This window comes from Phyllobates terribilis, unplaced genomic scaffold (assembly GCF_046119375.1).
Source record: "Phyllobates terribilis strain yellow unplaced genomic scaffold, ASM4611937v1 Scaffold_4__5_contigs__length_816908805, whole genome shotgun sequence".
Taxonomy (NCBI): domain Eukaryota; kingdom Metazoa; phylum Chordata; class Amphibia; order Anura; family Dendrobatidae; genus Phyllobates; species Phyllobates terribilis.
The window spans coordinates 135666139-135679872 of NW_027362764.1; the positions used below are offsets into that span (position 1 = coordinate 135666139).

Here is a 13734-nt window from a genome sequence, read left to right on the forward strand (position 1 = left end):
GGCCGGTGCTGCTCTGCTTTCTCGCCATCTCCGGGTAAGCTCCTCCGATATTCTTCTCCAGGCTTCTTGCCTCCGGGTGCGCTCTCTCCAGACTGCTCCAGGCGACACCCATCTTTGCTCTCTTCTTCTCAGTCCTCCCACTTCGAAGGCGGTCCCGGGGCCACTTGGTGATTGTCAGCTCCAGGGGCAGTTCTTTCACGCTGACAGACACCTCTAGCATCACAGTCTCTGTTGGTGGGGGCGGTTTCCACTTTTGGCGCCATTTTCTGTCCTGGCCCACGATGGGAGGCGGCCTCTTGCCCTCCTTTGGCACGCCCATAATGGCGTCCGCTGCTCTTCCAAGGCGGGAAATCTTCGGATTTGGCGGGAAGCGTCGCCCAGTGGCGGGAAACTCTGCAGATGGCGGGAACAAGCTGGAAATGGCGGACAATCGGCGGGATACGACCTGTGATGGGGTCCGATGGCGTGGACCCTCCGGAACCGGCGGGAGACTTCTTTCTGAGGTAAACTTGCACTTTTCTTCAGGCACGCAGTACCCGGTTGTTGTGGGCACGTAATCCTGCCGACTACGCCAAAGTTGACGCGCCCCCTGGGACATATTCCTTTTTGAGGGGAATACCCGGCACCGGATCAGATGGGGGGTTGTAGTCTCCGAGCGGCTGTGACCCGGCCCGTGCCCAGGGCGTCAAGCTCAGTGTTATGTGGCAGTCCTACAGATGTTATTAAGAGTTCTTTTGTGTCGACTACGCCACCCGTTGTGATGCGGTCACTGTGGCCGCCGCTGCAGCAGGGTCCGCTGAGGCTGATGGTGGGTGCGCAGCTTGGTGGGATAACCCCCAACGGGAGGGGTATAGCCTCAGGGGGGACAGGTGCAGAGGATGGGGGTTGTGGTGGTGCAGTGCAGACGGCAATGAAGACAGAGTCGGGTTGTGCAGTTAAGGGTGTTTACTTACTGCAGATGTTGTACCGGTCACTCCAGCTTCGAGTGACCACCCGAGCCGTGCTGCGTCCACCAGGTCCTGGATCCAGCCAACCCCCAAACAAGTCCGGAGCGTGGCCCTGAGCTCTCCTTCTGTCCCGTTCTCTGGCCGTCCCCACCAGTGATCCACCTAGGTCCAGCTCCCTCGGGCCTTCTGTTGGGACACCCTTGGCCTTGGGTTCCCTGACCCTTCATGTGGTGTGCCTTCGGGGTGGATGTGATGGGTGACCGTGACAAACGCTGCCCACGGTCTCCGGTCTCTGGCTGGGGTGTGTTTTGCCCCCCCACCAGCTTGGGTTCCGGTACCCTGTGCCGACTCTTCACCCGGGGATTTAAGTTGGGATCTTGGAGTCCTTTTCTGCTGTTTCCCCCTCTGGGTCTCTCTCTCTCTTCTCCTCTCTCACTCTGGGTCCTTCTTCTCTGCTCTCAGACTTCCTCTCTGCAACTGACCCTGTTCTTAGTTGGTGCCCACCTTATATACACCCTCTATGTGTGAGCTCAGGTGACCAGCACCCAATGAGCTCCTATCTTTACCCAGGCTGCTCCCCCTATCTGCCCCTACACTACTTGGGATGTACCACCCCCCTCCCACTCCAGCCAGGAACAGACTCGGTCGTACCTGCACATTTCTAAGTGGGAGTACCGTCGGTCTGCTCCTCGGAAATGGGATGTGTGTAGTGCATGCAGCCTACCGAGCTCAGATCCACACTCCTTCCTTACCCGGGAGTGGAATATCACACCTCTGGGTTGAGGTGCAATACCCCTGTAGCAGCCGAATCCTCAGGGTGCTACATTCCCCCCTGGTAAATCACAGCACGTCCTCGGGCTGTAAGACATAAATAACACCAAAAACATACATTTTTTTTTTCATAAACATATAAAATATATAAAACATTATATATAATTATATATATAAAACTTTCTCGTCGCCTCTGGCTCCTCCTCCGGTCACTGTGCAACGTGTGACCGGGTAAAGTGCGACAGTCTCTCTGGAAAACTGGTTTTCCTATAAAACCGGTAGGGGGCGCTTTAGGACGCGCAACTATATACAGGGATATGGCCGCTCTCAGTCCTCGGCCAGGTAAGGAGGGAAAGGGAATGGCTGCTCACAGTCCTCAGCCTGGTATGGATACGGAATTACGGGTACACAGTTCACTCATGCTGGTCCCAACGGGGACTATATATATGTAGCAACAGTTTCTTTGGTACCCGGTCGGGTAACTATTTACATCTACTGCTCTGCCGCACTCAACGGCGTCTTCCTCCTGCTCTTTGCTTGTAGCTGGTTGTAACTTCAGACCCGTCCGGGTCCTCTTGCTCCTCCCCCTCGCACCGCAACTCCTCCTCCGTCAGGCGGTGTACGTGGAGGGCGTAAGGTCCTTTGGCACACTTGTGCCGGGTGAAGGTGACCTCGTCTCCGATGTAGAGGTCACGACCTCTGTGCCCCTCCGGCAGATGGGACTCCACGTCTCTGCGCGTGACAAAGACGTCGCCGGGGGTGTTGTTGTCTCGGATGAAGCCCCACCCATGCTGCTGGTTGAACTTGATCACTGTCCCGATGGTGCGGGGACAATGCGCTGCACGGGGGTCCCTCCTGGTCCGGCTCTTCTGCTCGGCACTCCGTACTTGGGCCTGCTGTTCCCGGACCCGCCTCTCTCTCCGCTCCCTCGCAAACTCTTCGAGCTGCTGTCGGCAACACTCAGCACGCTCCGCTGCAGCTGCCCTGGTTTCCTGAGTGAACCCCATTAGGTCTTCTCCGGTGGGGTCCCACTCAAATTGGGCCTCTTCAAGCGGGGGCGAGATCCGTGCCACGGGCGTCGGAGCCGGAATCAGGGGCTCACACAAGGGCCCTAGTCTCTGCTGCCGTTCCAGCTCATGGAATTCTTCGGGCCAGATGAAGGGCCGCCCGTCCGGCCATGTGAGCTGGCTGAACAAGTCCTCCCCCAGGTGTGGCACCCTTGGTTTTACGGGCGCGGGCGCGGCGGTGGTGGCGCCCGGGTTGCCCAGGCCTTGCGGCCAGGCCTGGGGCACCTGGAAGGTGAAGGGCACCGTTAGGACGGCGGCGCCCTGGGCTACCTGGCCTTGCGGCCAGGCCGGAGGCTCCGCGGAGGTAGGGGGCGCTGTTGGTGATGCGGCGCCCGGGGGTACTAGGCCTTGCGACCAGGCTGGTGGTACTTCCTGCTTGGTCACGCTCGGGGTCGAGGCGTGTGACGTCACAGGGGTCGCGGCTCCCGTTTGAGGCCTAGTCTGCGGCGGTGACGTTGCAGCGACGGGCACGGCAGGATAGACTTCGGGCTCTGCGACGGGGAGCTGGGGCAGGTACGCGGTTTCCCGGTCTGGGGTATAGACGTCCCCTTTACCTGCCTCCACTCGTTCGGCTCCCTTCTCGGCGCCGTCTCCGGCCTTCAGTCCTCCCGCGTCATCCTCAGAGGCGGTCTGTCTCCTCGTCTCGGGTGGCGTGCTCCGCTCACAGGTCTCGGTCTGCTGGGCCATCTCACGGCTCCACTCCGCCAACGTCTCTCGCTGCACCCGGGCCATCCTCCTTGCGAGGCCCTCCAGAGCGGTCTGTGCACACTCCCGGTCTCGGGGGAGCTGTGCTAGGACCTCCACTAGGCCTAGTGGGGTCGTTGTTTCCAGCAGGCTCCTGACCAACGGGTCGGTGCTGCTCTGCTCTCCTTCCGTTGTCTCCAGCAGGCTCCTGGCCAGCGGGCCGGTGCTGCTCTGCTCTCCCTCCTCTGTTTCTAGCAGGCTCCTGGCCAACGGGCCGGTGCTGCTCTGCTTTCTCGCCATCTCCGGGTAAGCTCCTCCGATATTCTTCTCCAGGCTTCTTGCCTCCGGGTGCGCTCTCTCCAGACTGCTCCAGGCGACACCCATCTTTGCTCTCTTCTTCTCAGTCCTCCCACTTCGAAGGCGGTCCCGGGGCCACTTGGTGATTGTCAGCTCCAGGGGCAGTTCTTTCACGCTGACAGACACCTCTAGCATCACAGTCTCTGTTGGTGGGGGCGGTTTCCACTTTTGGCGCCATTTTCTGTCCTGGCCCACGATGGGAGGCGGCCTCTTGCCCTCCTTTGGCACGCCCATAATGGCGTCCGCTGCTCTTCCAAGGCGGGAAATCTTCGGATTTGGCGGGAAGCGTCGCCCAGTGGCGGGAAACTCTGCAGATGGCGGGAACAAGCTGGAAATGGCGGACAATCGGCGGGATACGACCTGTGATGGGGTCCGATGGCGTGGACCCTCCGGAACCGGCGGGAGACTTCTTTCTGAGGTAAACTTGCACTTTTCTTCAGGCACGCAGTACCCGGTTGTTGTGGGCACGTAATCCTGCCGACTACGCCAAAGTTGACGCGCCCCCTGGGACATATTCCTTTTTGAGGGGAATACCCGGCACCGGATCAGATGGGGGGTTGTAGTCTCCGAGCGGCTGTGACCCGGCCCGTGCCCAGGGCGTCAAGCTCAGTGTTATGTGGCAGTCCTACAGATGTTATTAAGAGTTCTTTTGTGTCGACTACGCCACCCGTTGTGATGCGGTCACTGTGGCCGCCGCTGCAGCAGGGTCCGCTGAGGCTGATGGTGGGTGCGCAGCTTGGTGGGATAACCCCCAACGGGAGGGGTATAGCCTCAGGGGGGACAGGTGCAGAGGATGGGGGTTGTGGTGGTGCAGTGCAGACGGCAATGAAGACAGAGTCGGGTTGTGCAGTTAAGGGTGTTTACTTACTGCAGATGTTGTACCGGTCACTCCAGCTTCGAGTGACCACCCGAGCCGTGCTGCGTCCACCAGGTCCTGGATCCAGCCAACCCCCAAACAAGTCCGGAGCGTGGCCCTGAGCTCTCCTTCTGTCCCGTTCTCTGGCCGTCCCCACCAGTGATCCACCTAGGTCCAGCTCCCTCGGGCCTTCTGTTGGGACACCCTTGGCCTTGGGTTCCCTGACCCTTCATGTGGTGTGCCTTCGGGGTGGATGTGATGGGTGACCGTGACAAACGCTGCCCACGGTCTCCGGTCTCTGGCTGGGGTGTGTTTTGCCCCCCCACCAGCTTGGGTTCCGGTACCCTGTGCCGACTCTTCACCCGGGGATTTAAGTTGGGATCTTGGAGTCCTTTTCTGCTGTTTCCCCCTCTGGGTCTCTCTCTCTCTTCTCCTCTCTCACTCTGGGTCCTTCTTCTCTGCTCTCAGACTTCCTCTCTGCAACTGACCCTGTTCTTAGTTGGTGCCCACCTTATATACACCCTCTATGTGTGAGCTCAGGTGACCAGCACCCAATGAGCTCCTATCTTTACCCAGGCTGCTCCCCCTATCTGCCCCTACACTACTTGGGATGTACCACCCCCCTCCCACTCCAGCCAGGAACAGACTCGGTCGTACCTGCACATTTCTAAGTGGGAGTACCGTCGGTCTGCTCCTCGGAAATGGGATGTGTGTAGTGCATGCAGCCTACCGAGCTCAGATCCACACTCCTTCCTTACCCGGGAGTGGAATATCACACCTCTGGGTTGAGGTGCAATACCCCTGTAGCAGCCGAATCCTCAGGGTGCTACAGATACATTTGGTAAATACTGTGAACATAATCTAAGAGCACATTTACACTGGCCGATTGTTTTGGCCATTCGTTCAGTGATTAGCAGCTTGTTTAAGCAGGTTAATTATCTGCAAGGGTGGTTCCTAGAACGCTTGTTTTAGCATAATTAGCCTGTCTCAACAGGCTGCCAGTCGCCCAGTGAATAACCAAAACGCTCATTTGTAAGGTGAAATGATTTTGCGGCTTACTTAAAAAAAAACATCATTCTTGGCAACACATTGTCCTAAGTAAATAGAACATGTGCGGCCAACAACAATGGTATTATATGCTCACAGAATAACATATTAATGATTGTTCTGTGAGCTAGGGAAGCGTGGTCGGCCTTTCGAAACAGACTATTAAACAACAGCCATGGGCCAGTGTTAAAGAACCAGATCATTTTGAAGAAACTTACTCTCTAGATACATGTTTTTATTGCACAAGCTAAGAAGTCATATAACAATATTTAACACAGTTAATAGAAAATCAGTAATTTTGTAGTATTTACCGGTCAAAAATGACTGTGGATTGAAAAATCCCGAGAGCCACACTACTGCTGGCAAGACCAGGTCTTGTGTCCACATATCCAGTTCACGGCATCTCAATAAAAGATCATTAATCCTGAAAAAATGAAAGAACATAAATGCATTTACTGACGAAGTAAATGTCAACTTCTCTTTTTATCTGGTTTCCGGTGTGATTTTCACATTGCTCACACCTGTTACTTGTCACGGGTGAGTTTGAACAAGCATGATATACTTGAAACAAAGTTGTTTACCCACAATTTTGGAAAATTTGCAACAATTTTGTCCAGCCCATTTTTGGGGTTTCATGTGAAATTATGTCCAATTTGCTTTTTCTCACAGTTTTTTTTTTGTGTTGTTCCAATACACACAAAGGAAATAAACGTATATAACAAAACATGTGTAATTGCAATAATTTTCTGGGAGAAATACTTCATTTTCGGAAACCAATTCAAGGGTTCCAACACTTTCGTCCATGACTGTATGAGGAATAACACTATTTCAGGCCATTATATGACTTATGTCTTGCATTTTAAATAGTTTTTCCCTCTGCACTAGAAACTTCTGCAGTTTCTCTGTGTCTTTTTGCTTCCGCCTCCCTCCAGATCCTTCCCCTTCTACGTTCCATAGACTTCTATAGGAAGCAAGTATAATTTATTTCCTCACTGAAGACAGACTTTTTCAGAGGCAATGATCAGTGCGGAAGAGCAGAAGTGACTGATTTGTGGGGTTAGGGGGGATTTTTCTCTAATAAGATATATTACAAACATTCTTATCTTCACTTGTACTGTTGATATATGAAAAAAAAAGTGCAATTAATATTTAATTAGGATCTATGGCTATACAGTACATTTGGAATTTAGTGGGATTCATAAATTAGACATTTTGTATGTCAAATAAAATAATCTGGATGGTTAAGGTCAGCTTTAGAGTTGCCAGCCCAGTGTCTGCAGTTTCCTAAAAGAAAGTATTCTTTCTGGTTGAAAGTAAATAAACGATGCAAAAAATTTAATGAATCCTAATACTTCTCACAATTCCTTATTATACAATAATTATGCTTTGATCAACTTACAACCAGAAAACCCCCGTACTCTTTGATGGACAGATTTATCCCATAGTAGAATGAATATTACATCTGAATACTGTGTGAACTGAAATGTCATCTGCTATGAATGACATCTAATTTTACATTGTCGCATGAATATATTTTATACATTGTAAAAGGCAATAGAAAAGAATATTCACCAATGCCCTAATCCAAACGTTGATGGATACGCCAGTCTTGTCCATGAGTCAGGAACACTGTCATAGTACAATGCAAGTTGTAGTGCCTCCATATCTGAGGAAATAGTTAATTCTCCCTGGAGTGATGGGAAGAAACATCATGTCATTTTCATGCGATCTCATGTTCTAAAACATTCTATTAAAACAATCTGTACCTTTAACCCCAGGTCTAATTCTTTAAGAGACCTCCGGATCTCTCTCATTAACACATTCATTCGCTCACATTCCTGGAAACAGACAAGGATGTATGGACTTCTCTCTGTTGTCTTCTGCATGATCTCCTGTAAGTTATATTCTTCTGGGAGCTTCTCCAGAATCTCATCAATTATATTCTTAACCTAACACGAATAAAGTGAAGAAAGGCTCAGTTTAAGGTCTCATTCAGATGTCAGTGTTTTTTCTAATACTCAAAAAACAAACAAAAAAAAACAGTCCAATTTTCATGTGTTTGGTCAGTATGTCAGTTTTTACTATCAGTGATTTTCTCTGCCCAGTACAACATTAAAAATGGACAAAAGACGAATGGCACTGAGTGCTGTCAGTAATTCTTCATGGACCCACCATAGACTTGTATTGGTGTTACCCACGTGTCCCTGGTATCATGGGCTTCACTCTCTTTTCCTGGGTCTACTGCCCTCTGTTGTGTGTTGTGCTCCACATCAGGTTTTGTAGGTTGCCCGATGTGGATTATGACATTATCTCCCTAGACCTATTGAACGCCCCTTGCCTCACACCTGTGTTTTGGGATTGAGACTCTAGACCCCTATGCTTGGTGTGCTCCACCATCTGTGCACACTGTGCTTTACTTGCTTCCATCCCTGCTAGGTTCCACTTCATCCATCCTGCTGCTCCGGACATTACTGAGAGTGTGTGCCAAGTCCTTGCTGCCCACGTGCCTTCCAGCTTGCTACATCAACGCCCAGGGACCTGAGGCTTAGAGGATCCACCTGAATTGGTGATTATGATCCCTGACTTTGATCAAAATTGGACATGACTCCGTGAATTTCTGTGGACACATAGCCCACAAGAAAATCCAGACATATGAACAGCTCTATAGATAATGAGTACATGTTCTATCTGCGGGCGACACGAGTAGGACACCTACGTGAAGCATGAATGAGGTCTAGTCATCATCGTATATAATATTGTTCTTCAATGGTATTTTGTGTAAGACTGCAACTACTTTTGGAAAAAATAGAGATCTTCTCTATGCGTCTCAGGAGATTAGCCATCGCCATCCTCCTTACTATCATGTGCCTAGCTGTAAGCAGGAGACTCCCTACTATGCAATGGCACAACAAAAATATTGTAAAGTACTGGCGCCTAGTGAAACCATGGCCAGTTATACAACACCAGCCAAAAATGGAACAGATCAGTAAGAAATCAAAGGTGACCATACTCATTGGATGAAATACAGTCCAACCTGGTATTCATCCAACGATCGGCTGTCTAATGCTCACAGGGGTGTCCCACCTCTCCGCTAATAACAGATGTGTGGGAAAGAATGATTAGGCATTTTGGATTTCAACATACAGTGGTCAGCCACATACAGTATTTAGTCAGCCACCAATTGTGCAAGTTCTCCCACTTAAAAGGATGAGAGAGGCCTGTAATTGACATCATAGGTAGACCTCAATTATGAGAGACAAAATGAGAAAACAAATCCTGAAAATCACATTCTCTGATTTGGAAAGAATTTTTTTTCAAATTTTGGTGGAAAATAAGTATTTGGTCAATTACAAAAGTTCATCTCAATACTTTGTTATATATCCTTTGTTGGCAATGACAGAGGTCAAACGTTTTCTGTAAATCTTCACAAGGTTGGCACACACTGTTGCTGGTATGTTGGCCCATTCCTCCATGCAGATCTCCTCTAGAGCAGTGATGTTTTGGGGCTGTCGCTGGGCAACACGGACTTTCAACTCCCTCCAAAGGTTTTCTATAGGGTTTAGAACTGGAGACTGGCTAGGCCACTCCAGGACCTTGAACTGCTTCTTAGGAAGCCACTCCTTCGTTGCCCTGGTGGTGTGTTTGGGATCATTGTCATGCTGAAAGACCCAGCCACGTTTCATCTTCAATGTCCTTGCTGATGGAAGGAGGTTTGCACTCAAAATCTCACGATACATGGCCCCATTCATTTTTTCATGTACACGGATCAGTCGCCCTGGTCCCTTGGCATAGAAACAGCCCCAAAGCATGATGTTGCCACCCCCATGCTTCACAGTAGGTATGGTGTTCTTTGGATGCAACTCAGCATTCTTTCTCCTCCAAACACTACCAAACAGTTCTACTTTGGTTTCATCTGACCATATGACATTCTCCCAATACTCTTCTGGATCATCCAAATGCTCTCTAGCAAACTTCAGATGGGCCCGGACATGTAATGGCTTAAGCAGGGGGACGCGTCTGGCACTGCAGGATTTCAGTCCCTGGCGGTGTAATGTGTTACTGATGGTAGCCTGTGTAACGTTGGTCCCAACTCTCTCTCACTAGGTCCCCCCGTGTGGTTCTGGGATTTTTGCTCATCGTTTTTGAGATCACTTTGACCCCATGGGGTGAGATCTTGTGTGGAGCCCCAGATCGAGGGAGATTATCAGTGGTCTTGTATGTCTTCCATTATCTAATTATTGCTCCCACAGCTGATTTCTTCACACCAAGCTGCTTTCCTATTGCAGATTCAGTCTTCCCAGCCTGGTGCAGGGCTACAATTTTGTTACTGGTGTCCTTCGACAGTTCTTTGGTCTTCACCATAGTGGAATTTGGAGTGTGACTGTTTGAGGTTGTGGACAGGTGTCTTTTATACTGATAACAAGTTTAAACAGGTGCCAGAACTACAGGTAATGAGTGGAGGACAGAGGAGCCTCTTAAAGAAGAAGTTACAGGTCTGTGAGAGCCAGAAATCTTGCTTGTTTGTAATTGACCAAATACTTATTTTCCACCAAAATTTGAAAAAAATTTCTTTCCAGATCAGACAATGTGATTTTCAGGATTTGTTTTCTTATTTTGTCTCTCATAGTTGGGGTCTACCTATGATGTCAATTACAGGCCTCTCTCATCTTTTTAAGTGGGAGAACTTGCACAATTGGTGGCTGACTAAATGCTTTTTTTCCCCACTGTATCGGATCCATTAGTTTTCACAGGATATGAATTTCCGCCAGAAGTGTCAGCAGTTTATTTCCATCTCCACACAGTTGAAAGAGTAAAGTAAAAGTATGAAGGGGTTGAGAGGAACAGCTGTCAGGCAAAACATTTGGCCAACTGCTATCAATGTCAGGCAAAACATTTGGCCAACTGCTATCAAATGAGTATTGCCATCTTCAACATTTCAATCCCGCATTTCTACAGCACAATTTATTTCAGGAACATACAAAAAATTCTGCACACTGACAAACAGTGAGGGCAAGCTCATCACCTAGGATCTATGTACAAATGGGAAGAGTTGTTGCAGACATCCGTTATGTACCTTCTCCTCTGCGGTCATTCCTGATCCTTCACCTATCAGGGTATCTTTAGGCTGCATTTCTAATATGGTCTTGAACAAGTTATCAGAAGTCACTGTTAGGAACTCAATCTCAGCATTTGGGTGCAGCCCATACAAAACAGGGTTTTCTGATGGCAGCATATCATCTATATAAGTATGGTATCCAATGTAATCCAAATTTGGTGGAGCCAGGAATCCAGGAGCTAACGACAACTCACCGTCAAGCTAAATGTGAAAAAGACAGAGATTATTCAGTAAAGAAAAAAAATATTCATTCACTTATATTAGTTTCTAAATCTATACCCTAGTGACCAAAATCAAATCAAATAAATCGTATCAATACGTTACAGCTGGTAGATTGTATATTCGCTGTTACTTTTTACATGTAAATCAGAAAAATGAGCAAATGTAATCATTACAACAAGTAAGAGTAATGAAGAATGGAGTGTGAACTACTGAATGAAAGCAATAGGAAGGGAGAAACACTGACATCATCTCCACATTGTAATCAGGATGCCTACAACATTCTGGGGACCATACTAATTGGGCCTTTTGATTAACTTCATTATTAAGGCTGACTATGGAGGAACACACCCAGATCACTGGTCAAAATCCTTGCACCCCATGGGCACGTGAATATCATTATAGAGAGCTCGTGCATTTGGGTATATCAGTACAAGATCTTGTCCATCCATAATTGTCTCTACGGGACTACCCCTTCTGATCCCAACAGTGATGACCTTCCCTTCAGTATCCCGACCACGTCTTTTTTTTGTAAGCCACATTTCTCTTTGGTAATCTGGGTTTAGGTATCACGCAATACTCTATTGAATCCACCGATTACAAGTATGGAATAAAGTAGAAGTGATAATTTATTAAGATGTAATCTTGCATAATAACTCGTCTCTTACCAGTGCTGGACTCATAAATTCCTCTAGGTATGTCTGACATAACCTTCTGTCCCAGTCATCAGTTATGTGGCCACCGTACATAATTTCTCCAAACAGATAGCGCAAGTCCTCCCAAGGTACCTGCATTCAATAATAAAAACATATTTTAAGTAAGGCAAATACATTCCCTACACTAGAACAGCTTTTGAAAGATCCTGGAAATTTTTCTCATGTTAACAGATTATATTAGGTGTTATAGTTCTTAATAACAATATCAGTTAGAGATTGTAACCTGCCATAATCACACATACGATATGTTCTAGAAAATAACTTGGGTCTATATGCCAACTGTTAAAAGCACTCGGCACAAACATTGCGGCTCAGCCCACCTAAGTATTATTTTTCAAAGTCACCTTGTTAATTTAATAACTATGGCATAAACTTGTTTTACTTTTGAAATAAAATCACTCATCTCACCTTAATTTCATCTCAAGTCGAGTATCAGTGGGAATGTCACAACAAGGTGGCATCCCTAATACATAAAAATGACATGCACAAAAAAAATCGCAGTGTTATTTATGTATGTGACGCGTTGCAAATTGCTTCCATCATCAAAACTAATTGTAGTGATTATTAATGCAATGTTAAGAACTGTCAGATTTGCTGTATGTAATTACATTTTTGCAAATGCTTCATTACCTGCCTAATGAATAAGGAACACATGTACATGTAAAGCACTGCTTTTGTTAACAGAATAAAGGGCATTTTCATTGACGGTTTTGACTTTTTCTGATAGCACTTTATCATTGATAACATTTTTTACGGTGGTGTAACAGTATATTCTCTGGATACAGTGTGTTGCCTCATGTACCATTACAAAAATCAAATATCACTTTCTTTCCCTAATATTTTTTCAGCAAGACGACAAACAAAATAAGGCAGTGTTACAGTAACCCATGAGGTGTGTAGTGCGGTTTCTGGGAAAAAATCAAACAGCCATTGTTTTGCGCATGCTGTTCATCCTCTTTAATATATTGTATTTCTCATTAGTAATATGATTTACGGAAAGAACCAGTTAGAGACTGCGGTATTGTTACTGTAGATTAATACTACATTTGTTATGTCAACTGAGAGGTGGGACTTTAATGACATGAATATTTTCTTTTTTAAGTGCTTGTAAAAAAAAAGTTTTTGCACAGGTTGTTTTTTTTACCAGCTTTTTGTTTCCCTTCACATTGCAGGCTTCATAAGTTAAATGGAATCGGTCACCAGGTTTTCCAAATATAAACTGAAGCCACCACTTTTAAAGCCTCTTTTACTGCAGACTATCAAGCTGTATATAAGTTCCCAACACCCTCTACACCTCCTAAAAAACAACTGTTTTTTAATCCTTCCACAGTGTGGTCCGGTCTGATGAGTGTTGCTGGTCTTGCTTAGGAGCCTCCTCTATCCTCACAATTGCTGTCCTCCTGCCCTGCTTCATGTGGATGACGCATCCTACGTCATTCCCACAGCACCCCAATCTTGCTCCTGCAATGGCGTACTCTGACCTGCTGAGGGCAGAGCAAAGAACTGCAATGCACATTTGCCGGGAGAGGCCATAGAGCGCTAATGACCCAGAAGTAAAGTCGGCGCATGCACATTACAGTACTTTTCTCTGCCCTCAGCAGTGCAAAGTGAAGTACACCTAAGCAGGAGCAAGACTGGGGGGGATTGTGTGGTTGATGTAAGACGTGTCATTCACATGAAGTAGGAAAAGAGGACTGTGACTGCAAGGATAAAGAAATACCAGTGACAAGACCGTGCCATATGGGGGGATTATAAAATATATTTTTGGGGATCTGCAGAGGGGGCTGTGGAATTACATACAGCTAGCTAGACTGCCGTGAAAGAGGCATTCTTGGTTTATTTTGGGAAAAGCTAGTGACCGGTTCCCTTTAATGGAGAATCTGTCGGTGAGATGGGTCTGACAAGCAGTTTATAACTGTTTTATATGTCTTTCGTTCTGACCACCACAGCGGAT

At 47.7% G+C, this 13734-nt stretch overlaps 1 protein-coding gene and 1 long non-coding RNA gene across 2 annotated transcripts in view; one reads left to right on the forward strand and one right to left on the reverse strand.

Annotated features, from left to right (window-relative positions):
• DNAH11 (dynein axonemal heavy chain 11) overlaps window positions 1-13734 on the reverse strand; it is a 481578-nt gene that overhangs the window by 21495 nt on the left and 446349 nt on the right. Inside the window, exons 77-81 of the mRNA XM_073677778.1 lie at window positions 11733-11852; window positions 10804-11046; window positions 7496-7678; window positions 7302-7417; window positions 6041-6153 (exon numbers count right to left, since the gene is read on the reverse strand). Coding sequence (XP_073533879.1) covers window positions 6041-6153; window positions 7302-7417; window positions 7496-7678; window positions 10804-11046; window positions 11733-11852 — 775 coding nt within the window. The remainder of the gene's footprint in view (window positions 1-6040; window positions 6154-7301; window positions 7418-7495; window positions 7679-10803; window positions 11047-11732; window positions 11853-13734) is intronic.
• LOC141265116 (uncharacterized) overlaps window positions 1-13734 on the forward strand; it is a 213289-nt gene that overhangs the window by 18425 nt on the left and 181130 nt on the right. The window lies entirely within an intron of this gene.